Source organism: Bacillus rossius, chromosome 1 (assembly GCF_032445375.1).
Source record: "Bacillus rossius redtenbacheri isolate Brsri chromosome 1, Brsri_v3, whole genome shotgun sequence".
Lineage (NCBI taxonomy): Eukaryota > Metazoa > Arthropoda > Insecta > Phasmatodea > Bacillidae > Bacillus > Bacillus rossius.
Window position 1 is genome coordinate 295,835,433 of NC_086330.1, and position 24,756 is coordinate 295,860,188.

At 40.0% G+C, this 24,756-nt stretch overlaps 1 protein-coding gene across 4 annotated transcripts in view; it reads right to left on the reverse strand.

Moving 5' to 3' along the window:
* LOC134527771 (uncharacterized) overlaps positions 1-24,756 on the reverse strand; it is a 263,429-nt gene that overhangs the window by 39,789 nt on the left and 198,884 nt on the right. For all 4 annotated transcript variants that reach the window (XM_063360703.1, XM_063360704.1, XM_063360705.1 and 1 more), the window contains exons 22-24: positions 20,404-20,532; positions 18,765-18,895; positions 4,811-4,898 (exon numbers count right to left, since the gene is read on the reverse strand). In XM_063360703.1, coding sequence (XP_063216773.1) covers positions 4,811-4,898; positions 18,765-18,895; positions 20,404-20,532 — 348 coding nt within the window. The remainder of the gene's footprint in view (positions 1-4,810; positions 4,899-18,764; positions 18,896-20,403; positions 20,533-24,756) is intronic.

A 24,756-nucleotide genomic window follows, 5' to 3' on the forward strand; every position in this document is an offset into this window, starting at 1 on the left:
AGACCTGAGTCTTTTTCTCAGCTCTTGGGCGTCTCCTGAAGTGGACTGCCCACGAAGTGCTAACTCGTAGATCACCTCGTCTTTCAAAAGATACTCTGGAGTAATCATAGTGAAAATCAAATTTAGTGTACCCTTAAACCACAGAAGGCTTAAGAAGGAGTGAGCGTCTGCTCACAATGACCTTGAACCTTACCCTAGGCTTACTTACTAAACATAAAACCACTCTTAACTTAACTTATACTAGTGACTCACAAGGAGCCTTATTATTTTTTCTTTCTGGTCGCCACCCTGGTCGCACAGATTCTAAACCCACAAATTGTAAGGCAAAAATTACGTTTGTCAGGAGTAATGACCTTTAAACAACAAGGGAGGGGAGGTTCCTCTTGCTCGGCGGGCGTGCGCGCTGATTAGATAAGTCGACACCGCGCCCGTCGCTGTTAGGGTTGCGGGGGTGTGAGGGGGGGGGGGGAGAGAGGAAAGCCGTAGTGGAGGCACGTTTAACTGATAACACACGTGCGCGCAGCCGAACACTGGCCGCGAAACGGAGTGGGTGGGGAGGTCAGCTGGGAGGCGCGAGGAAACACTCGCCTGTCTACTGATGTGCAGCGGCCATATTCAACATGGCGGACACTCTATGGTCCGTAAAAAAAATACCGGACTATACGTACACATACTCATTAATAAAAGGGAGATAAAAGAATTCTAATGATGAGTGTAAATTTTCATGCAAAAAGACTTACTATAGTAAAATAGATATAAAAATACGCGTTAATTGGCCAGTCAACGTTTACAATACTATAAACTAAAGTTAAAAATTATTTAAAAAAAAACTGTTTACACTTATTATCATTTAGTTTGAAAGTATTTGTAATTTAGCCAAAATAATAGCAATGACCACAATAAACACAGTTTTGATGCAAAATTACGTTATTACAGATCCGGTAAATTATATAAACTAAAGTTACTGCTATCACTTCTTGAACTCTATGTTCTATTTAAAATATACCCTGTCAAAAATTTATTAATTTAAATTAAAATTTTTTTTCTTTTTTTTCTTAAACTATGCTTATAAAATATGCTTCTAACAAACCATGCTCTGCTACCACTTTCTGAACCCCCCTTTGTGCTTGTGCCATTGGGTAGTACCTTTATTTATAGTCCTGGAAGCCGCTTATAGCCACACAAATGTTCGTTGAAAAATCCAGAGGGCACAAGCGAGGAACGGAATGTCCAAATGGTGTTTCTCAAGTAAACCTAAGAGAACACTGTGGATCGTTAATATTAATAAAACAAATTAACAACTAGATAAAAAAAATACAACATGGGTGATTGTGCCATATTCCCTTGTTTATTTGTTAAAGTCAGAATTTTAAAAGAACTATTTCTGTAGTTGGTATTTTCTGAATTTCGAACATATTATAACTTTACAATTTCAATACACAATAATATTAGACAGATTCAATTTACTAATTCAGGGGCCCCTCTAGAGAAAAAAAAAACATAGACAGAGGTTAATAATAATTTTTTGCGTAGTCTTTTGTCTTATAATAAAACCTTCGTAAAATCAGTTCTGTTATTTTAACAATATTAAAAGTTCACCGAAGACTGGCCATGACGAGGGGGTCGGGGGAAATAAAGTACTGTACCACAAGCATGATCTGGACTTATTGCCGAAAATGTCGTTGAGATGCAATAGCTTCCCGGTCACCGGAGAAGGCTGGCGATTTTCAGGGGGCTCCGCGAAGTTGGAGCCGAACTCCAAGAGGTTGGGAGGGTGGTACTCCGGAGATTTGGAACCCGGAACTTTGGAACTTGGGACCTTGCACCCTCTGCAACCAAGAAATAGGTCACAGAGTTTAGAAAATGTAAAAAAAATACAAGGGAGGAGACAAAAGGGGATGATCCGAGAATTATAGAGTTTGGAGCTTTAGTTTACACTCACCATTCTGCTGAGGGTGAAATCCGAAGAAAACGGTCCACGGGATGGCACTCGCGGACGCGGGTCGCGTAAGCGAACATAACTAGATTACTACGGTGATGTAAACAATAATAAAAAAACCAACTAGCTAACTAGAAAAAAGAGACGGGACTACTCCCGAAACTCTGGTAATCACATGCCTAGACCTTGTTGGAGCTCTCCGACAGCAAAAGAAGAAAAACCGACGAATTGGCGGGAGCCAAGTCTCTAAGACGACCGTTCGCGACGAGAACTCAAGAAAAACTTCCTCAATCCCCTAAGTGGCACAAGGTAACATCGGCTAGCCCAGGGAAGCTGGGACTCGAGGGGAAGGGAAAATTAGCTGATTGGCCGAAGACGCCTTGGTGGGGGTCGCTCGAAGGGGCTAAAAGAAATTATAAAAAAAAGGGGGGGGGGGGGTAAGTTCTGTTGCTCGGGCGGTGCTGCTCTCTAGGTAGGTGACACGAGAAACTAAAGGTTAGCCGACAGCTCCGGGACGAGCGGGAAGCCTACTTACAGGCGTTCGGGGGTAATTTAGTTCAAAACAGTGCCACTAGATGGCACGGGTGAGTCGTTTGGCGCTAGTAAATGGCCCCGGGGCGGGGGCGGGGGGCGTGTCCAGGAGAGTGCCCGTTCAGAGTCCTCGGGCTGCTTCTGAGAAAACATGGAGGGGTGGGGGGGATGGGGAAACTGCACTGTCTGTGAGAAACGACGGCCGTTCGTGACGAGACGTTATGCTAACGTCGGGTGGGACATGAGCCGCGCATGACAAAAGGTGCTCATGTCATGCTGCTACTCGGATCTGAGCTCGTCGTGAGAGATTGTCGATGGCAGCAGTTCCTGTCACGAGAGGGGATCGAAATGACAGACGGGAGGCGTGTGGCTAGGCGAGGAAAATTTGAATCGCCCTGCTGAGTTTAGCAGGCGTCGGCGAGAATGCTGGGGGGGGGGGGGGGGACTTAGGCTTGGGAACTTGGCAGGGCCACTGCTATAACAAACTTTAGGTGAGAGTGTACACTGAGGGGGGAAAAATTAAATTGAGTCGCAAATTTAATACGTAAAATTCAGATTAAAAAAAATTGAAAATTTTTGAAAATAGGGCCGAAAATCTAAATTGGCGGCACACGCCACAACTCTTAAAGGCATTAAAAAAAGGGATAAATGTTTTTTTTTTTTATTTTATTTTGCAATGTTCAGTTATTGATGAAACGATAAAAAGCCATAGCCTCATATTTACGCAATAAATAAAAATAACTTTTAAGTATACAAACCAAGTGAAATGCGAACTAAAATGTTGTCACATTCATAATCAACAGACATCTAACTGTATCTCACTCAAGTCTATCACATTAAATAGCTTTCACAATATCTGTTTCAAACATGTCTGATATTATTTTATGTTTACAAAGCTAAGACAGTTGCAATTTTGTTAGTAACTTGACGAGATAGTTCAGAGTGATACAAAAAAAACATTTTTAAGTAAAAACACGCCGGTCACTATTAATTTCAGGGATCCTAATAAATTATATGCTATGATTTAACAAAGCCAAATTTTGAATATTAATCGACAGTTCCCTATAAACTAATGGAACCAACATGGTGTCTTTCATTTGCTATCCCCCACTTTTAACAGTAGTTTCAAGTTTAACATGCAACCTGCCAAACCAAAAATGTTGTCTTGAGCTCAAGTGCCTAAACGCACAGTGGCTACACTACTTGTCAACATTCAATCCAGCCGGGACGCTGAGTATCTAAGCTGATCGGTGTTCAAGAAGAGCCTCCCTCACTGAACATAGCCGGCTGGAGACCCGCCCGATATCACAATCTAATTTCAATGCAGATACGTTTCTGGAACTGCGCATGCTGCATTTAACATACACAAGCGTAGATCCATTTTGCTGATCTTCACCACTCTTTCTCTAAATCACACACTTCTGTCACAGGTTCAAATATTGAAATTTTATATTGATTAGTTCAGTATGAAATATGTAAATAAATTGATCCCCTACTTTGGTTGGTCAGCTGCATTGAAATTATACTCTGAACATTTCAATTTCGTAACATTGTACTTCCCAAAATATATTATAAATATGACTTGGCAGGTAATTATAGAAGTATATATGTGAATAAATGTATATATATATATATATATATATATATATATAGCATGTCTTGGGAGTTAGACAGCCAAAGCATTGGTGGTTGTAGGTTTGAAGGTTTCAAAAAATATGTGAGAACTCAATGAAGGCAATATGTTATTTTGGATGATATAAGGTGAGCAGTTAAATACACGAAATCATAAACCAAGAAAAGGCAGTGATGCATGTTGAGCATGATACTGCAGCTGTCCAAACAAACTTTTGATAAAAAGTTTTTAAAATATCGTTTTTTTTTTTTAAGTTCCTTTTCCGAAATGCTGAATTTTACTAAATGGTAAATGGATTTTTGTTAATGTAGCAGTTGTTGCTACCGGGGTTTTTGTTTTTTTCTTGCATTCTGACAGTTATCATTTTATCTTTTTTCATTGTACGTATTTAAAAACCTCGATACTGACGTGATATTAAGCAATTAATTAGTTATGTTACTTAAAATCATATTGGATAACTGGCAATAAATGGTAACAAACATATTAACTGTCAACAAAAAGATGTTTTATTATTTTCAAATATTTTAAGTTTTAAACATTCATATGATGTATTCTTTTTAATTTGTTCTCTTTACGTTGGTTAATATCAAACACCAAATTTAGGAAACTTGACTTTACATCATTTTCTAATAAACCCATGATATGTCACTTAATAACTAAACTTTGTAAGTTCTTTTTAAGTTTTCAAAAGACAAGAAATTTTTTACCTGAAAGCGACCAGTCAGTACATCAAGCTCGATCTCTAGAACGCACGCACCGTACACATAATACGGCGATCCTTCATTCACTGAGAACCTGAAAAGTAAAATATGTATATATATATACATACAAAAAGTCATTAATGCATGGAGATTATATTAAAAATGTATAATATTATGTAATAGGCCCTGAGCTAAAATTAATAAGTATAATTATGCTTCACCATTTTAAACGATTCTATTAAGTAAGACTGATAGGAACAAAAAAAAATCATATTTTTTCAACCATGTTTCCGTAACATTTTTTTTTTCAAAATTAATATTGAAAATTTACCTTTGTGAAGGCAGTGATCAAACTTAAAGACACGTCAAAGACCATAACACAATGGTTTCTAGTGACAGTTTCATTAGGCCTACAGTTGTAGTCATTTACAAAAAGTTAAACTACAAAGACTTCACAGGGGAATCTATTTGTAGCAGCTATACAGCTATATTGTATACTATGGTTTAATAAAAGACAATTTAGAAAATTAAATGATAAATTTTTTTAGCAAAAAATGTGTTAAAACCAGATAGCATTGTACTATCGGTTACCACACACCCAAATAGTTATGGGAACAATGAGGGCCTGGTAATCGCAGACATGTTCTCTAGGATGAGCAGATTATACGGCGACATTGTGCTGTCCTCAGGGCCGGCGCGTCCATACAGGCGAACTAGGCAACCGCCTAAGGTGCCAAGTAGCTGGGGGCGGCGCAGCACGACACATAACAGCTAATATAATATTTTTAATGATTATTGAAACTAGATGAAAATGGATTTTGGTAACAGTTTGAAATGTTTATATTGATATAAGTAGTTATTTAAAGTCCACGGTGACCTGTTTATGATTTGTAATAAGTAAAAAAGTAAAAAAAAAAAAAACACAAGCCTGCTTACATTTGATTGTTGACAAAATCTTAGTCTTACGTGATGTATTCTGAGGCAAGGAAAAAATTTTTGGGGTGTCCGGCCGGTGGGCAGGGGGGGGGGGGAGGAGGAATTAAGGTTTTTCGCCTAGGGCGCCAATGGTTTTTCGCCTAGGGCGCCAATTTACCTTGCACTGGCCCTGGCTGTCCTGCAAACATGTGAAATGAGGCGATCTTTGCTGAAAACAGAAATGTGCAGTCAGATACAGTATCTATAGAAATAATTTGCTGTTCGAGTTTTTTGTATAACCAACAGTTAACTGAATCAAGTTTGAAATGTTTTTCTGGATGTAAGATAATTCGTAAATTATTTTTAGGCTCTGTAAATGACAATGCACCATATGATAAATTTATTCAGCCAAATCGGCATGACTCCAATTCAGTTAGTTAAAAAGATGCTAGTTATAGAAAAGTTAAGTGAGGGCGGTGACTAGACATGATAAAGTTGTAGCTTAACAATCCAAAATCCTGTAATTGCACGCCAGCTCATTGCCTTGCGCGTAGAGGTGAATGGACACTTGGCACATTTGCCAGTGTAGCTCATACTATAGCTTCTGTACAAATAATAACAATCTCATATAGATGGAGAACTCAACGACACTGCCTACCTGAAGACACAGCGTGTGTCAGAAAAGGGCTTCACATGTAAAATACTATTTTGCGTTGTCGTCGTCCCGCCGAAGGCCATAAAGCACGGCTTCCACCCGCCAGTACTGAACCCCGCTAGCGGAACACACCCCTAGCCCACCCCACGTGAGAAAACGAGCCACTGACTCACTTTGTGGGCGAGGAGAAAAGAGGTCTGCGGAAGCCCAGAGAGGACCGGGCAGGCAGTTCTCCGCTTTTCGCCGCATAAACCCACGCTCCAAGGGAGCTCCGGCCACGGCGTCGTTAGCCCTACACGCAGCTGCAGTATGGGACGGAGTGGGTGTACGAGTAGTGAACATACAAGTAGTGAACATTGACTCCAGTGAACCAGTGATTAGTGAGTATTGTCTTCTGCCAAAATAAGCAGAACCGCCCATTCACGGCAAGTTGTAGTCTGTGCATGGATACCACCACTGACGACCCTAGTGGAGCACGCGGGGGCGAAGCACCCACGACCCTAGTTGGTTAGATGATGAGCTAGCCTGGCGTCCTCTGGAAACTTTGTTAAAGCCACCAGTCTCCACTAGGCTCCATCTGGGTCTCGAACTCAAGACTGCAGGTGACGGCATTTGGCGCCCATTGCATGTGGCAAAAATGGAAAAATTTTAACAATTTTGTAACAATTTTTACAGCAAGCAGCAAGGTGGGCTCGATATGGCCATTTTGTGAGCGACAAGTGATTAGGGTCAAGACAGGCAGGCGCGACAGGGTGGCAGTCAAAGGATCCCGCCTCCCCTACTAGACACTCTAATGGAGCAGGCAGCGAGGAAGCTTGATGTCATGGCAAAGCAAACACCCCTCCCCTTAACGAAATCCTGGTTATTATGCTCAAACTCTTTGTGCGACTGTCCGGGCGCCCGCTCCACAAGGCGGCCTTACTCGGTGTGCGCAGCCAGCCACCCGCACCTCCCTCTCACATTTTCATGCTCTCTGTTTTGTGCGGCTGTCCGGTCAACCATCCAGCCCGACCCTGCGCGCACAGCGACCTAACCACTCCCCGCTCACACTTGTAAACAACAACATTCAGTCATAGCCACCTGAAACCGCACACTGCTTACTACATAAGTGGACTTACTGACGGGGCACTACCGTGGTACAGTACATGCTAGAGTTCACTTCACAGGAGTAATGGCTGGGAGAACCACAGGCTACACATGGGTGAAAACATGTGACAAATTGCAGGAAATGACCGACGTACAACTTCCATGGCAGTCGCGACCAACTAAAATGCCCCTGTTACCAGCCAAGACTGAGGCCATGGCAAGCAACACGCTAGTGGACACCGAAACAACTACGTGTCCAACATACACACATGACACACAGAATCAGGTGCACATCCAGGAACGAGCGTTGCTTACTGACCCAGGCGCAGGGGTGTCCATCAAGCCACTCTGGAGCTCGAACAAGTTGGTGCTCCCAAAGTTCAGTGGGATTGCACACGAGGACCCGAACACCTTCGTACAACAGATGTATACCAACCTTGCGGCCGGCATTTCTCACATTCCCCTCCCAATATGCGCCCTATGAGGGTAGGGTGGGAGTATCTTCCAGTTCTCTTTTAAAACATTCCAGAGCTTTTTAATATACAGAAAAGTTTGGGATCACAACCTCTTGTTGATCGGGAGGGTATTAGAACTTTGGCGCAGACCAGCGGCTGGGGCCACCAAGCCAACATAGATTCCGCCTCAGCCCCTTCACCGCACTCAGCTAACCAGACAGTTGACTGTGTCCTGAGCCCTAAGACATTATCAGCATTGCTGGGGCCTTCCCCGATCTCCCACATCACGCTGGGACCCTTCAAAACACCCAGTGAACCCATGGTCTGGTGGAGGCCTATCCAACCTTTGTTAGCTATCCAGGCTATTACCGGAGCTGTGTCGATTCCGCATCAGGCTAGGGAACCCTTGGAGCCTGCTCCAAGCAATCAGAGCACCACTACCAAGTACGAGTCCCACCCAATCAGAATTCAGGGCCTTGGTGGAATCCTCAGCGGGACACCATTCAATCTTTCATGGATTCTTCCCGTATTACTACCAACTTGGCGTAGATTCGGCAGACTGTTCGCCAGAAGCTAACCGACTGCCACTCTTCAGATTAACTCCACTGGATGTCCAGGTCTCCTCGGATTACCCTCCAACCTGCCGCACCTCGGCCCAGCATATTTACAGCCGCATAAGGTCCAGAAGTGCCTGGTATCATCCGGCGGCGATAGCAGGAAGCTCTGGCTAGATATGACAACCACGGTGTGTGCGCTGGAGGGCCTCGGGGTTGCCTCGATACCTTCCCCGACCACTGAACTAGGGGAACATATCACACCTAGTCGAACGGTTTACAGCTCTTTTTTTAAGCCCGCTGCAACCGAACACAGGGGCACCTTTCATGGTCCATCCATTACCATAGACCTGATCCATCACTAAGGCGCCCTTTGGGACCGAGATGCCGGGGCTCGGCAGTCGAACCCACCAGAAAGGTTTCAATCTCATCTGCTGTTGCCCACAGATTCAACCAATCCACCATTTCTGGTCCCATACATACATGTAATGAGGATGCACTGTGGTAGGGTTACACCTGGCATTGTCATCTTCAGTTAAGGCGATTCCATGACTAGAGGTTGAGGCTACCCATCCCAACGTGCTCACCACGATTCGCCCCCAACAGTGGTGCCCACGTGGAGGCAGAAAATTGCCACTTGGTGCGGAGAGGCTATATATTCGCATTCCCAGTCCGTGTACCTGTTGGATCATGTCTCGGATACTAGAGGCGGCAACAGCTCCGACACCTCAAGGGACAATCACCTTCCCCGCAGGGTCAGGTCCACTCCCGCCTTCATACAACAGTGTGAAGCACGACTGGTGAGAGCCGGAATACCAACAGATGCGTGGTCAGCGCACACCAGCGAACAGCTGAGGGGTATGGTTCGCCAATGGTGGAACCTGTGGGGACAGTTCAGCATGCCATGGGAAGAGTTCGTTACCGTCCTCACATGCCGTTTTGACACCGACCAAGCTATCGTACAATGTACCTTGAACAACGAATCTGTCGAGCAGTTCATATTACAAAAAATGCAACTGGTCAGATGTGTGTCACCCGACGCAGAACCATTGGCCGCATTGGTCACTGTAACAGCACTGCTGCGGGATGAGCTGCAACCATTCCTTAAGTGTTCCCAGCACAACTCTGTAGAGGACTATGTCCAACAGGTCGTAGACACAGAAAGGAACCTACAGGGGCTTTGGCATCGGAACACACCAAACATCGACACAGGATGCACCAGCATTGGGCCAGGTCGAGGCCCACCTACAACAAACACACTAGAAACGAGTGAACAACATCCACCCACATAGCGACGAGCCATTGAGGATGCGACCCCATTTTACGAGCAAGCTAAGCTGGAGCAGCACAGCAGCATGCCACAATGGAGCGACTCACAGCTGCTGCAATGTCAATGGGGATGCCCTGCCGGAGGATGCCTCTGGTACGTGACTGCCCTCTGCCACACCGACAAGAACCCCCGCCAACCATTACTTCGGGAAACGTAACCCCGGGGGCATGGAAATAGGACCCACACCTCCGACAACCGCAACTGAAGCCATGCAAGACGAGGAAGATGCTGCACCTGCCCTGAACCAACTGTCTATGAGTTAAAAATTCTATGAACTCATGGAGGGGAAGATTGGCCCACCCTACTACTTTGAAAAGGCTCTCTGCAAGTACCTCAGAAGCATAATAGCATCTACCATCTTTTAGGGATAAGAGTCGAAGTTTAGTAGTGGCACTTTCACCTTCCTTCTTGCTAAACAGTACATACGCTATGTCTAGCACTGTTGACAGATCGCGAAATGTAGCGGCTAAACCTGCATCATTGGTCCAATCTAGTCTCATGATAATGTTTCTGTTATTTAGAACTGGTGTACTTGTGTTCGTGGTCAATCCGCCTTGGATATACTTTTCGAAGTTCAATTTAATATTGAACATTATGTTGTTCATCAGTTTAAGAAGTATGTAGACATTCTTGTCTATGGAACGAAGCTTTCCTTCAGTTCTCTCTAGATCTTTTGTGTACCTTGAATTGACATACGCACTTATCTCATTGATCTTGTGGAGTGTTCCGCCACATAGGGCATTTTGTAGCAGATAGAGGTAGCTACCTCAAAGTTTTCAACTTCTTTTCCTTATTATGATGCATGGTGAAGGCGATGTTTACCGCCACATTATGTACCTCATTGACATTAGTTAACGTAATGTGAAGTTCTAGTTCTGCACTCTCTCTAATCCTTCTTCCTGCATCGGGCACGTGGTACTTCGTCACGTCTACTTCGCGATACTCCTTGCTATTGGCTCCTCTGTCTTCGGTTTCGAAGGTTTCGTACTCACTTCCATTGTGGAGGGAGCTGTTTTTGATGTTCGTTCATCTTGTTGGGTTGTGTGTCAGAATGACATCAGGACGGGAGCGCGTGATCGCTGCTACTACCGCCCGTACGGTTCTCGTCTGCTTTCGATCTAGTGTCCATAGACTCTGGGTGATCGCCATGCCGCCCGGTGGGACTACCTCTCTGTAGACCCTGGGGACATTCCGCTGGAGTCAAGCGCGAGACGAAGTGGTCCATTTTATCAGGGTAGGCGAAAAAATCAAGTATGGGATTGTCCATTGTTGTCGACATCATATATCTTTTACCCTAAGCTTAAAACAATGTTTTAAAACATCGGGGCGTCTGCTTGAGTCGAGAAAGTGTATTTCGTCTTGCGAAATGGTCGCGTATGTATTCTAAAATAACACGCGGTGTTGTATCGTGTCGCGTCGGAAGAATCACTTGACAAAGACAAATGCTTAGGGTTCGGAACTGCCTTTTGTCGAAAAACTAATTGGAAGAGAAAATTACTCCACATGAAAATTCGCGATGAAGGCGTACCTAGTCCATGACGATTAATGGGATGTGATAGAAACGCTGAAACCTTCAGACACCGATGACACTTGGAAGAAGAAAGATCAGAAGGTCCACTCTCGCATTATTCTCTTCGTGGACAAGACGAACATATCCGCTACACAAAAACTGCAGTGGAAGCTTGGAAGGCATTAGTAAACGCATTCGAAGATACTGGCCTCACAAGACGAGTTGGTTTGTTGAGAAACCTAGTCACAACCACGTTGGAAAAATTTAGGTCTATCGACGACTATTGTGACAAAATCATTACAACTGCCTTTAAGTTAAATGAGATAAACTTCAAGGTGAGTGAAGAGTGGATAGGCACACTACTTCTTGCAGGAATGCCAGACCACTATAAGCCCATCATAATGGCTTTAGAAAGTTCCGAGACTCCAATAACTGGGTATTCGATTAAAGTAAAGTTGCTCCAAGAAGTTAAGAGTGAGAATTGGAACACTACAGAAGAGTCAGTATTGTATGAAAAAAGATATTCACAGAGAAACTTCAAGTGTTTCAAGTGCAAATAACCAAATCATCTGGCAAAAAATTGCACACAACAAATGGACGGTAGCAGCGACACAAGCAAGAAGTTCGTGCGAAATACGGTGAGCCCAAATATACGAAAAATAGAGAAACCGAAAGAAAAGCCTTTTTAGCCGCAGATTACAACAAAGTACACACAAACGATTTATGGTACTTAGATTCGTGCACCTCAACACACATTACTAACAGTGAAGGTAAGCTACATAACCTCAAATCTGCCACAAACAGTATGCTAGCCACTGATGGGTCAGAGTTGGTGGCAAGTGCTTCTGGTGATGCCAGTTTAGAGTTCCATAATCACGATGAAGTAGTCACAGTTGAAGCAGAAGATGTGTTGCATGTAGAAAACTCAGCTATCAACTTGCTCTCAGTAAGCAAAATCGTAAAAATGGGCCATAGTGTAATTTTTAACGAAAGTGGAGGTTATGTGCATGAGGATTCAACAGGAGATCTTGTTGCCACTGCCTACTTGAAAAACGGGATATATTGCATGAAAACTCAAGAGACTGAACAGTGATTCTATACGGAGAAGGAGAGAGAAAAGAAAGTTTCCTTTGGCATCGTAGGTTAGGCTACCTGAATCGAAGGGGCATGCGAAAACGTTTCGACTTATCAGAGGGCCTAGACGAAAACATAGTAGTTCAAGACCCCTGTGAGCTATGTTAAATAGGTAAACAGACATGCACACCATTTGGACGAAGCAAAGTGCGTTCTGCCAAGATATTGGATCTCATTAACTCAGATATCTACGGTCCCATGGAGACAGAGTCAATTGGTGGGTGTAAATACTTCTTGACCTTTATAGATGATTCTTCTCGGATGGTGTATGTTTATTTCCTGAGCGACAAATCAGAAGTGACTAATACATTCAAGTAATTCAAGGCCATGATTGAGAAACAAACTGGCGAAAAAATCAAGAAACTGAGGTCAGACAATGGGAAGGAATATGTGAATTATTAAATGAAGAAATACCTTCGAAGTGAAGGGATTATTCACCAACTCACAGTGGTTTACACCCCACAACAAAATGGGGTGGCAGAGAGAACCAATAGGACTGTGGTGGAAAAGGCACCGACTATGCTTATCGATGCTGATCTACCAAAACCTTTCTGGGCAGAAGTAGTTTCCACAGCAACCTACTTGATAAACAGATCCCCTTCTGCTGCCTTAGGTCAAAAGACGCCTTATGAAGCATGGTATGAGAGGAAACCACCCCTTTCACATTTGAAAGTATTTGGGTGCGGAGCCATGGTTCACGTCCAAAAAAAAGGAAGAAGTGGAATTCAAAATTGAAAAAGCTTCTGTTTGTCGGTTATTGTGACTCAAAAAAAGGGTATCGGTGTTTCGATAGTGACAAGACCATCAAAATCAGCAGACGTATTTTTTTTTGAAAATGTAGGCAAAATAGAAGACTAAACTCCACTTTAAAAAAAAAATTAAACAACCTGAAAGTGAGGTCCTGCAGAGCGAAGATAAAATTTCCTACACAACTGAAAAAGAAAGGATGACCGATAACGGTGATGAAGATCCATTCTTAGGTTTTGAGGATGACAGTCAACAAAGAACAGAAACCGAACCAGAAGCACAGAATTTGAGTAAAACACCTCGGCGATCATCACCACCAAAACATCAAAACCTAGGACTTGGCCCGATCATATGACCTACTATGCCAAAAACGCTGGTATTTCCGACGACTAACTTGACATCGATGAAGCACTGAAAGGCGGGCATTCAGAAAAGTGGAAGAGTGCCATCAACAGTGAATTTTAATCACATATCAAAACTGACACTTTTCAAGAGACAACACCACTAACGAATGCAAAAGTGTTAACGACAAAGTGGGTGCTCAGGATAAAACCTGGAAACGGTGACAATGTGGAGACATTCAAAGCCAGACTTGTGGTGAAGGGATGCAACCAGGTGCAAGGCATTGACTACGAGGAGACGTACTGACCTGTCCTCAAATACACCTCCCTCAGATATCTGATGTCCCTGGCTGTAAGAGAAGATCTTGAAATTGACCACCTGGATGTGGCCACAGCCTATCTTTATGGAGATTTAGAAGAGGATATATATGTCATCCCACCAAAGGAATTCTCAACAGAAACTGGAAAAGTATAGAGGCTAAAGAAAGCTACATATGGTCTGAAGCAGGCTGGGAAGAACTGGAATAAAAAGATAAAGTTTTGTCACAACTTAAATCAAACAGATTGAGTGCTGACCCCTGTGTTTACCACTTAAGGTATTTTGATGCCGACTGGGGGAACCAAATCAACGACAGACATTCTATCCCCGGATGTGTGTTCAAGCGGTCTGGTGATGCAGGGTCATGGTATAGCAAGAAACAGAAAACTGTGGCCTTGTACACTTGCCACTTGCGAGGCCGAGTACACGGCTCTGTCCTTCACAGTTCAGGATTTGTTGTGGCTGAGGTATTTAATGTCAGAAATTGACCCAGAGGGAATGAGAAAATTGTGTGAACTATACTGTAACAATAAAGGTGCAATTCAACTTGCAAAAAAATCTGTAATCAACTGTAGGTCTAAACACATAGACATTAGGTTTCATTTTTTGAGAGAGCATGTAGAGTCTGGCATTGTAAGAGTTGTGTATGTACCAACTGAGGAAACGTTAGCTGATGTTTTGACCAAACCCTTGGATAGAATCAAGCACAATGTTTGTGTTGAAAGGTTAGGGCTTGTCCAGTAAGTGATTCTCTGGCAAACTTCTTTTGTGCTTCAAGATTCGTATAGTTTGCAAATTTCTCTATTGTGTTTTTTGTTATGCTCTCACACATTTTTTTTGTGTTCAAGTATGTGTAACTCAAGGTATGGTGTTAAGAAGAATGAATTTCACATCTTGGTAATATCGATTTTGCAGTCGAGTCCTTTCTCTCGAGTTGACTGTATTTTCTACGAGTGATATTCTACACACATGTGATGTTTTTCTTCTTCTAGTTTAGTGTGTGTGGCTGTGTAGGTATTGGAAGAGATAATAAAATTAAATGTCATCTGTTCACATCGCTTTTGATGAAAAATTAGTTCTAACAATAAAAAAATTACCTAAAAAACATATTTTAAATACATAGTAAATTTTCAACTGATAGTTAAAGTACTGGTTCCATTATGTTTAAAATTTGGATAGTAAGATAATGCCTAAAACAAAGTTTATTAAATTGGATTAAAACAGCCTAGTAATTTTATGTATATTATGTGACCAAGACTTTATTCATACAGTTTTTATGTACATAATGTTCTTTGTAATATATGTATTTTATTGTGATCTATTTTAATAATGTAGACTAGAGTTTTTTCCCTATATTTGTATCTGTAATTTAAGTTAATAGTAATTATTCATTTTTATTTGTACATTTGTATATATTAAGCATTATGTCCTGGAGTATTTGACTACATATAGGATCCACAGAACCAAAATAAAAAAATAAACAAATAGTCATTTTTCATTATCTTCAATCCTTCAATTCCATAGTTTGCCTAGAACTTGAATGGGGTGGAAACATTGTGTGTACTCCTAAAAGCATTTTAAACAATTCAGAATATTAATCTGCTTTAGTATGTGTTTCAGCATAATGTTATTTCATAGCTGTACTTTGGTGGCCACATATGTATTGGTCATGCACATATGGTTGCAGGATTAAACAATCATTAATGGCTTAACTCAAAAATCCCTGCATTAACCCATCATTGGTTGCGTGTTACAATGTTACACCATGAGTTGCGCGTGAGAACTTTTCTCACATTCACTACTTTAATTGTAAAAGCATATCTAAATAAATAAAAGAATACCTATTTAATACTTGTTATTTATACTTTATACTGTAATTTATACTGTATTTTGTGTTTAAAATTATATTATAAAACATTAACACCAATATAGGTGTTAAAAAGCAACAAAACCTATATAAATATTAGTAATTTGCTTTTAACTTTTCAGAATTGTCCCTAAGAAAAGATTTAATCCCTTAAAGAAATATATTGTACAAAATAGTTAAAGAGTGATTATAAGTGATGTTTTTTAACCATAGAATTTTTGTGTTTGTTGGTTGGCCATGTATTAGTAGAAACTTCTGGACAGATGGATGCCACACATGTTGTGTACACTTTTGCAATTTTTTTAGTGTTTTCCTTCAAGAGACATTTTAATAGCTATAATTTAAGGAAATATGTTTTAGCATCACTGCAAAAAAAAACTACTCAATCTGCAGTGTCACAGTGATAATGTTCATAGCTGTTTTCTCAGGTTTCACAAACGTCACTGGTCTTGAAAGGAGAAAAGTTCTCACATGCTATGCACAACAGGAAACAGACCAACAATGCATCATAAATTGCAACCAATTTGGCTGTTGGCTAATGAAAGTCGAAAACTCACCTATACGAGAGCACAGTGTTGCTCCAACTAGTCTTTTAAAATAAAATAAAACAACATACTTTTTAATGTAAGAGAAATGCTCATAGAATGACCAATGACTGATTAAGTGATGAAAAAAATAAAATATTTTCCTTGTTGTAGCACTCAATTCTACATAAGTCATCTAATACATATACTTGGAATGAATCATAAAACAGACATTGGAAATAGTTCCTTTGACACTTTATGAGACACCCACCCTAAAAATCTTTTCTGGCTAAGAAGCTTTTTAATAATGTATTAAATGCATTTAAATGAATTATTTGTTTCACAGAATATTCAAATGGGATGTGGAGTTTGTGCAGAACAAGAACAAGTTACACATTCATGTACCAATTTTAAATATAAGTGGTAGTCCTTAATCATTGTAGGGGCGGCTGCTTATGTTAAGTTATTTACTACAAAAGCAAGGAAGCACAAAGAGAATGAAAGCAGCGTACACCTCAAGTGTACATGTGAGAAAGTGAATTGGTGTGTTTTCCATAGTGTTGCATAGTGTTGCATGCTTCAAATGATGACTATCATTTCATGACAAACACACACAAAAAATGAAATGGTGCTCCGTTGGTAATTAAGATATTCATTGTATAGCAGTTTACATTATAAACAGTTATTTTTAAAACACACGTTTCAACCCCTTAAATAGTAAAAAAAAATGCTTCAAGATTTTATGGAAAGCTTTTAAATAACAGACACTACTAAGAAATCTTCAGTAGTTTTAAAAATTTTGCACATTTGAAAGCCTATGTAATATGTAAGGTAAATATAATTTGCCATTACATAGTGGAGTCATGGTGGTGGAGGAATCAAATCACTTGCTGTTAAAAGCGAAGTAGGAACCGTGGTGGAATTTATCATGTATCCTCCATCTATTCCTTAAATCAGTCATCTCCTCTCACCACACTTTTTATTTCTAACAAAGACCTAATAGTTAAATATTTCAATAATGAAAAATTTCCTTTCTGAAGGATAGAATTGTGTTGTCCTTTATTCTGTGGAAAGTAAATGTAAACCATTGCAGGATCAATCTTCCATCGGAACATCGTGTGGTCTGTGGCTTCCTAACCACGCCACTACATGGCGTCATCATGTATGAAACTGAGCTGTAAGGGCTGATCGTCAAGGTGATAACAGGTTTGCTCAGTAGAAGTATGTCATAATACTGAAAAAAAATTCTATTAAAAATTTATTTTATATTTAAGAGTCACCCAATCTTATTTTCAAATTGTAAACGATAAAGATCTACTGAATACATCACTAGACAAAAAGAACGTAAATGTTTTTTTTTTTAAAGAAAATCTATTCTTTAATGAACTCACTGAGCCTAAAAAAATATTTATTAATGATTTATATTTGCTGTTAACTTGTCTCATCATTGCTGTTATTAATTTTGTCTTAAAAAAACGATTGAACCTGTTACTTTAAGCGATAGGCAAAGGTTAAGTACTGATTAAAAAGTTATCTTAGGCCCTGCATATTACAAACTATGTTTTCAATTTGGAAGTGGCAATGTTACAACTGAGGCAGAGGATGAAACTAGCGATTGTAATGCATTTGCCTACATTTTAGCCTATTATGTTATCAAGGGAGTTTCAATATACCAATTAATCTACTGAAGCACTTAACACGTGAAAGTAGGAGTTAACTTGATTATTGAAGAGAGAAAGTAAAAACTTTAAAAGTAATTGTGGGTTCTGAACCACCAAGACAATGATTTAGTTTCCAAAATTTCAGTTATTCCTTTTTTTTATATAAAACCGGTTATTTCCCAATGAATGTGACAGTGGGTACTGTCACCACGGATCCCTTTTGGAGCATAGAAATGTATAAATAAACATAGGTAAATCCAGTGGTGGATCCATGATTTTCGTTTGGGAGGTGCTTGACCTAGCCGAGGGCCTTCTTATAGAAATTACAAATTTGAAAACATACTATAACTACTTAAAATGGTTTAAGTAAGTATAAGTTATGAAAATTGTACTGTTGCTAGTGTAGTACCAATAAAGTAGGCTAATATTAAATGTAATTTGAGATTTTTCAGGGGAGAACCCAGATGCTTTGCCTCCCCCCCCCCCCCCACCCCCGGAAATCGTCTGCAGTATCTCCGTGACGTATGTGCGCAGAACAAGAAAACAATGTCCGCGGATCTGGCAGGCCTATATATTATTTAGGCCATGAATATTGCAAAGATATGAATAAGGTAATTGTACTATTTTTTTTGCAATGTTCTTCTCTTTGCATTGCGATTTTGTTTGAAAGTGATATGGAAAATAGCTTGAATGTGCTCAGTAATATTTTACATGTAAAACCATAACCAATACTGGTTCTCTAAGAAGGCAGAACTACAGAGTAGAGTACTCAAAGACCAACTTGTAATGAACTATTCTTTGTTCAGCCTTATACATTCCATGTAAAATGCAACATCTATAAATCGTATTTGCTCTGACTCACATCTGGCTGGCCACTAGGTCGACGCCATCTTGGGCGGCCTTGGACACCAGCGCCGTCCAGGCTGGGTCCTGCATGCTCTGTGCCGTGGGTTGCAGCCGCCTCCGCAGTTCCTTGCAGCACTCTATCGCAGCCTGAGCAGGCATTTGTTCATATTATATTATATGAGTGTGTGTGTGTTTTATATCAAGTTAGTGAAGCTGGGAAGAATGCTGATTATAATCTAGTAACACGTTAAATACTTCCAAGCAGAGCTTTAATATTTTAACCTTTACTTTAAAAATACTTTAAAAATAGACTGATAACAAACAGGTAAAATGTAATAAATGTGTTTAAATGAAGAGGGACACACTTTTTATTTACAAAAAGTATATTCGCAAATGATAAAGTGCTAAAGATTTTGAAATTAAAACAAAATGTAGAGTCGTAGTTACCAAGTTCTTTTGCCTCCCGAAACAATACCGAGCTGACAAGGTTTTGTCAAGTTCACCAATATTTCCCATTTTCGGGCCACACGACGAATTTACCAGCAGTGTAGTGAACAAATACGCTAGACCAGCAAATACTTGGACTTTAATGATAAAGAGCTTTGCAGGTCTTCTCTTATATTAAAGAGATATAAACATAAGATGTCATCATGCTTTCAACAAGTTTTGTGCCATAAATATTTACTTAAGATGCAATTTTCAATTTTTGGCTATGTTCAAGCATATTATATAGTTTGAGAAATGCATGTAGTTAATCGAAAACAGCTGCTACAAATAGTTTTCCTGTGCATTCATTGGAATTTAGTATTTAATTAATTTTATGAAGGACAACAATTTTAGTAATATAAACCTCCTAATATGTGATCTCTGTATTGATGAAAGTAAACTTTCAGTATTTAAAGGTAATAAAATATTATGGCAATAAAACTGTTGAAACCATTATGGTGTATTTTGGTTTGTATCTCTACCCCTTAAAAATCTTCAGACAACTCACCATTAACTTGGAGTAACCTGGACAGTCAGCGCAAATCAAATTTGTGATTACACTACTGGATCATACTTAATGTTTTATTTTAACGAGTGAACTTTATCTGTTGCAAATGAAATTTAAATGAACCCCATTAATTTGGTTTTCTGGCTTATCGATACTGCTACAAGAAAAGGGAATAATTATAACTAATGTGTAATGCTGTAATCACAATAGAGGCAAACGCGATCAAAGGATGCAAAGTGACAGCAAATATCGCATTATTGTGAACATAGCATTTCTAATTACGCGGCCATCAGAAACACATGCTAGGTATAACATGTATTTTCCCATTACTGACACTTTTTCATACACGATAGCTATAAATATTTACAAGTTTTTTAGCTTACATCTTTGAGAAAATATTTGTTTCATTTATTAAAAATTGTTTCTCCGAAGTCATTACATGTGATTTCCCAAATCAGTAACATGTCCCCTGTGATACAAAGTAATAAAAACTACTTTTGTTTTATCAAAAAGTCTGTCACGTATGCGAATTATGTCATTGGTATGTCAAACGTAATTGGTTGGGAAAATATTTCATTCGCATTGCGTCCATCGCGTCGCATCGCGCACGTCGCGCTATTGTGATTTCAGCATGTGGTACTGGTAAGTCTGCATCACCCACGAAGCAAACAGAGTCGCTGGCGACGCTCCCTCCGGTCGTGAAGTCGTTGGCGGCGGTCAGGCTGTTCGTGGGCTTCACTGCGACAAGGCCTAGTGGGATGCCGAGGGTGTAGCTGACCACTTGCGCCACCTGGGTACAGAAAAACCGCCTTGACGTATTGTAAGCCACGTACCGCCTGGAGCACGTAACAACACTGCCAGGTCCACGCTGGGAAAACATGTCCCTCTACGTGCATTATTCTTACGTATTTTAAATCTCCAAGATGCTTTATTATATTGTAGCATGTTGAGGCCCCAAAACACTTCCATTCTTCCGCAATTCCAGACTGTCTAGCTACCTATTGGTTCCATCATAAACTGAAACTTTTTATTATGAGGCACAATTGCTATAGGATTTAGTTGCAGAAATCTTAAATTCAAATGACCTGTCCTCCAAAAGCTTATCTAACTACTACTGCAACACATTTGTGAACTTGGCTACGAGGACCACATCGTTAAGTCGGGCAGAGACACCTTACAAATGCCCAGTTGGAATCCAACCACATTTTAAAGTTTTTGGATGGCCTCGTCCACAATGATGTCCAAGAAGATGGCCGAGAGGGTGAGTAGTACAGGAATAGGGATACTGGGACTGGAGTTGGACTGTGGAGCGTGAAGCGGGTCAATGACCTTTGAACTCTGACATCACAGCGATCATACCTATTCTAAATTTGCCAAAAATGTCCAAACATTACTCAAAATTAGTCAAAAATTTGCCAAAATTCATAAAAATGTCCAGTTTTTAGGGAAATAAAACTGTGACAAAAATCACAAAATATCAGAAAAAATATAAAATTTTCCTATTTTAAGGTATTGTTACGAACGTGAGCAGGGCCGCGGCGCGCGCGGGTTCGGAGCTGGCTGGCGGCCCCGTACGACCACTGACGTCACGTGGCCGTCGCTGACATGACATATGATACGCGCGCCTGGTGGATTACAAGAGTCGCCGCTTCCCCTCCCTCCTCCCCACCGCTCCCCTAGCGACGCTCTGCTTCGGCGCCGCTAACCTAACACCTGGCAGCTGTGGTAATTCCGCCTGCGGTCGCGCAAGCTCCCGACGCCTTTCTCGATAAATCTGGCGTTGGGTCGGCTCGGGATGACGCGACTGGCCCCAGCCGCGCTCGTCACTTCTAGAAGTCTAAAAGAAAGTCTAGCAGAATTTCAAAATCTACACAATAAAGATGCTAAAAATATATTGAAACATGTTTGCACCATGTGGTTGTCATTGGGGAGAAGTCTGACTAGGTTTGTAGATCAGTGGGCCTTTGTTGAGTTTCTTCAAGAAAGACGTGAGTCATCATAAATCACAGTGTTCGTCTCTAACATCTTACAGTCAAGTAAAAAGAAAGCTGATGGTGATTCTAAGGTTTCAGACAAGAAATTGGCTCATGCATTCATGTCAGTAAACGATTCTAGCATTACTTTGAAAAGTCAAATGCCAAATTTAAGTCGTGAAGAAAAGCTATTTCTCTTTCTCTCATTGCCACTAAATAGAGTTTTTTGCTTGTTTTTGTTGCATGTAATACCAATATTTGAGAAGGTAAACATAATGCTTCAGGCATAAGAACCACAAATTTACATTTTGCGATATATGCTCTGCGACTTTTTGAAAGAGCTATTTTCTAAGTTTGTGAAGCCTTCTGCTATCAAGAATGTGGATGTTATTGAAGTTAGTTATCATGCTGTTGAAAATCATAGGCAAGACTCTGACATGGTGATTGGTTTCCAGACTTCACAAACTGTAGGTGAACTAAAAGCATCTGACAAAAAAGTTTTTTATGAATCTGTGAAAAAGAATTTTATCACTTCATGTGACTATATTGTGAATAAGTTCCCTTTGAAGAATGAAGTTTTGAAGAAAGCTAGTGCTGCAATCATTGATGTCATTGAACATGTCAGCCTTTCTGATGTTGAGTACTTCCTGAATTTGTTTCCTGTAATGTTACCAATGCAAAACAATGAAACAAGGAGCATGGCCATGGATGAACTTCACAATCAGTTCATTTTCCTTAAGCTGGAATACCTTTCTTGTTTAACACAGAGTGCCAATATTGTTGAAAAGTGGGTCTGTGTCGCAAACAAGAAAAGCATTACTGGGAAACCCAAAATTCGACAGACTATTTAGAGTAATGTTTTTCATACTCACAATCCCCCACAGTAATGCAGAGTGTGAGAGGGTGTTTAGTTTGGTGAATAAAAACAGGACCCAGTTCAGATCTCAGTTGTCAAATAACTGTCTAGAAAGCATATCTGTAATTAAATCTAGACAAGTGGGTTTTTGCTATGATCAGAAATTTTCTGATAAATTTATTCAAAGAGCTAAGAAATCAACTGCAATATCCCTAAAGCATTTTCATTGAGCATAAATAACTACTTAGTTTAAATGTTGTAAATAAATTTATGAAATGAACTGATGATTGGTGCAATGTTGTGTTAAGTACTACAAGAAGCTAGTTCAGAAGTGTTGTAAATAAATTTGCTATGAAGAACTGATAATGGGTGCAATATTGTGTAAAATACTATAAGAAGATGTGGTAAACTATGCAATTTACAATGCAGGTTTCTCAGGTGAGTTAATAGCTATATGTTGTATAAGTGTATATTAAATAGTTTTATTTCTGTAGATAATATAAAATGTACAATATTTAGTAAGTTGTTAGGTTTAATCATAGAGTAGTGTCTGATTTACGCTAAAATTAACCATTCTAATATTTCTACTGGATTGGGAATTTCTAAAGTTGGCAAGTATGCATTATGCAACTGGTATTAGTCGCAGAAGCTAAGATGGATCCTGGTTTGATTCCCGCAGCTGTACTGAAATGACTTAGGTGCAAGTTCTGCAGCAAGGAATTTATCCTGAGAAGGAATGCTGGACAATTCGAGAAGAATGACAGTGTTAAAAACCCACTATGCAAAATGATATTTGTGTTCCGTGTAGTAATCCACAAAGAGAGAGCTTAAAAATTCATGGCATAACTTGTAAAGCCAAGCCCACTTACAAGATAGAGGACAACGAAGGAGCTACTATCTAAAGAAAAGCATGCTGCATGGTGATAATAATTTTCCGTGCTTTGATCGTGATGTTGATGGTTCTCCTATCTCGACAAAGAAATTAAATTGAAGGACGTTGTTGATTTAAGGAAGATTGAAGCCAATGGAAGTATTATTTACCATGAAAAGTGAGGATAGATTCAAGCCGAATTCATATAGATCCTCCATAATTTGGACAAATGATGGACACTTAAAAAGGAAACTTGTAGACGATGAAGAAGCTTCAACGTTAACGATTTAAAATTCTTACAATAATCCAGATGAACACGCTGACTTCTACGATGATGGTGACAGTGACTTTGAAGCTGGTGACAAGATAAAAGTCTGTGATGATGCACCTAAAGCTGGCAAGTTCGAGGACTGTGATAAATCCCTGAGACTAACACGATGGAAATGTGATAAAATAAATTATTGTGATCAAGCTTACGATGATCACTGGGCTGATAGTAATCTTAAAAATAATTATAATAAACATGCAAGAGAGATGAAAGCAGCAGAAGAGATTAATTTTACACCATGGGAAGCTCCTAACATTTTGGAAGATCATTTGAGACTACTGATGACATCAATTAGTGGAGGAAACTATTCGCACCTCAGCAAAGTACCTTCGTACTCAAGGAACTGAAGAAAGCTGGCTACATACAATAATGACATGTTTTACTTGCATGTGTATAAAATTGAAAAATAAATAGTATTTAGGATTTTCCTCTAAATTTTCTTGAAATATAATTTCTAACTAATTATGAGTTCTCGTAATACAGCTTCCTTTTTGTGAATGAGCTTCCAAATTTGTTTCTTTTTTAATGTGCTTCCTTTATCGAATGTGCTTCCAAATGTGCTTCCTTCTTTGAATGTGATTTCAAATGGCTTCCTTTTTGTCAAAATGTGCTACCCAATGTGCTTCCTTTTTTGATTGTGCTTCCAAAGGTGCTTCGTTTATGTCGAAAGTGCTTCCAAATGTTCTTCCTTTTTTGTTTTTGTTTTTCTTCCTTGTTTGTTTTTCCTCTTTGTCTGTCAAATGCACTCCCAAAATTGTTTCCTTTTTTTTATTGTGCTTACAAATGTGCTACCTTTTTGTCGAATTTGCTTCCAAATATGCTTCCTTTTTTCATCTGCGTCCTTTTTTTTTTAATGTACCCTCAATGTGCTTCCAAATGTGTGTCCTTTTTTTAATGTGCTCCTTTTTAGACGAATGTGCATCAACAAGTCTGTAATCAGGACACGATTGGCCTCGTGGTTTGGAGACGCCTGGTCTATACACCTG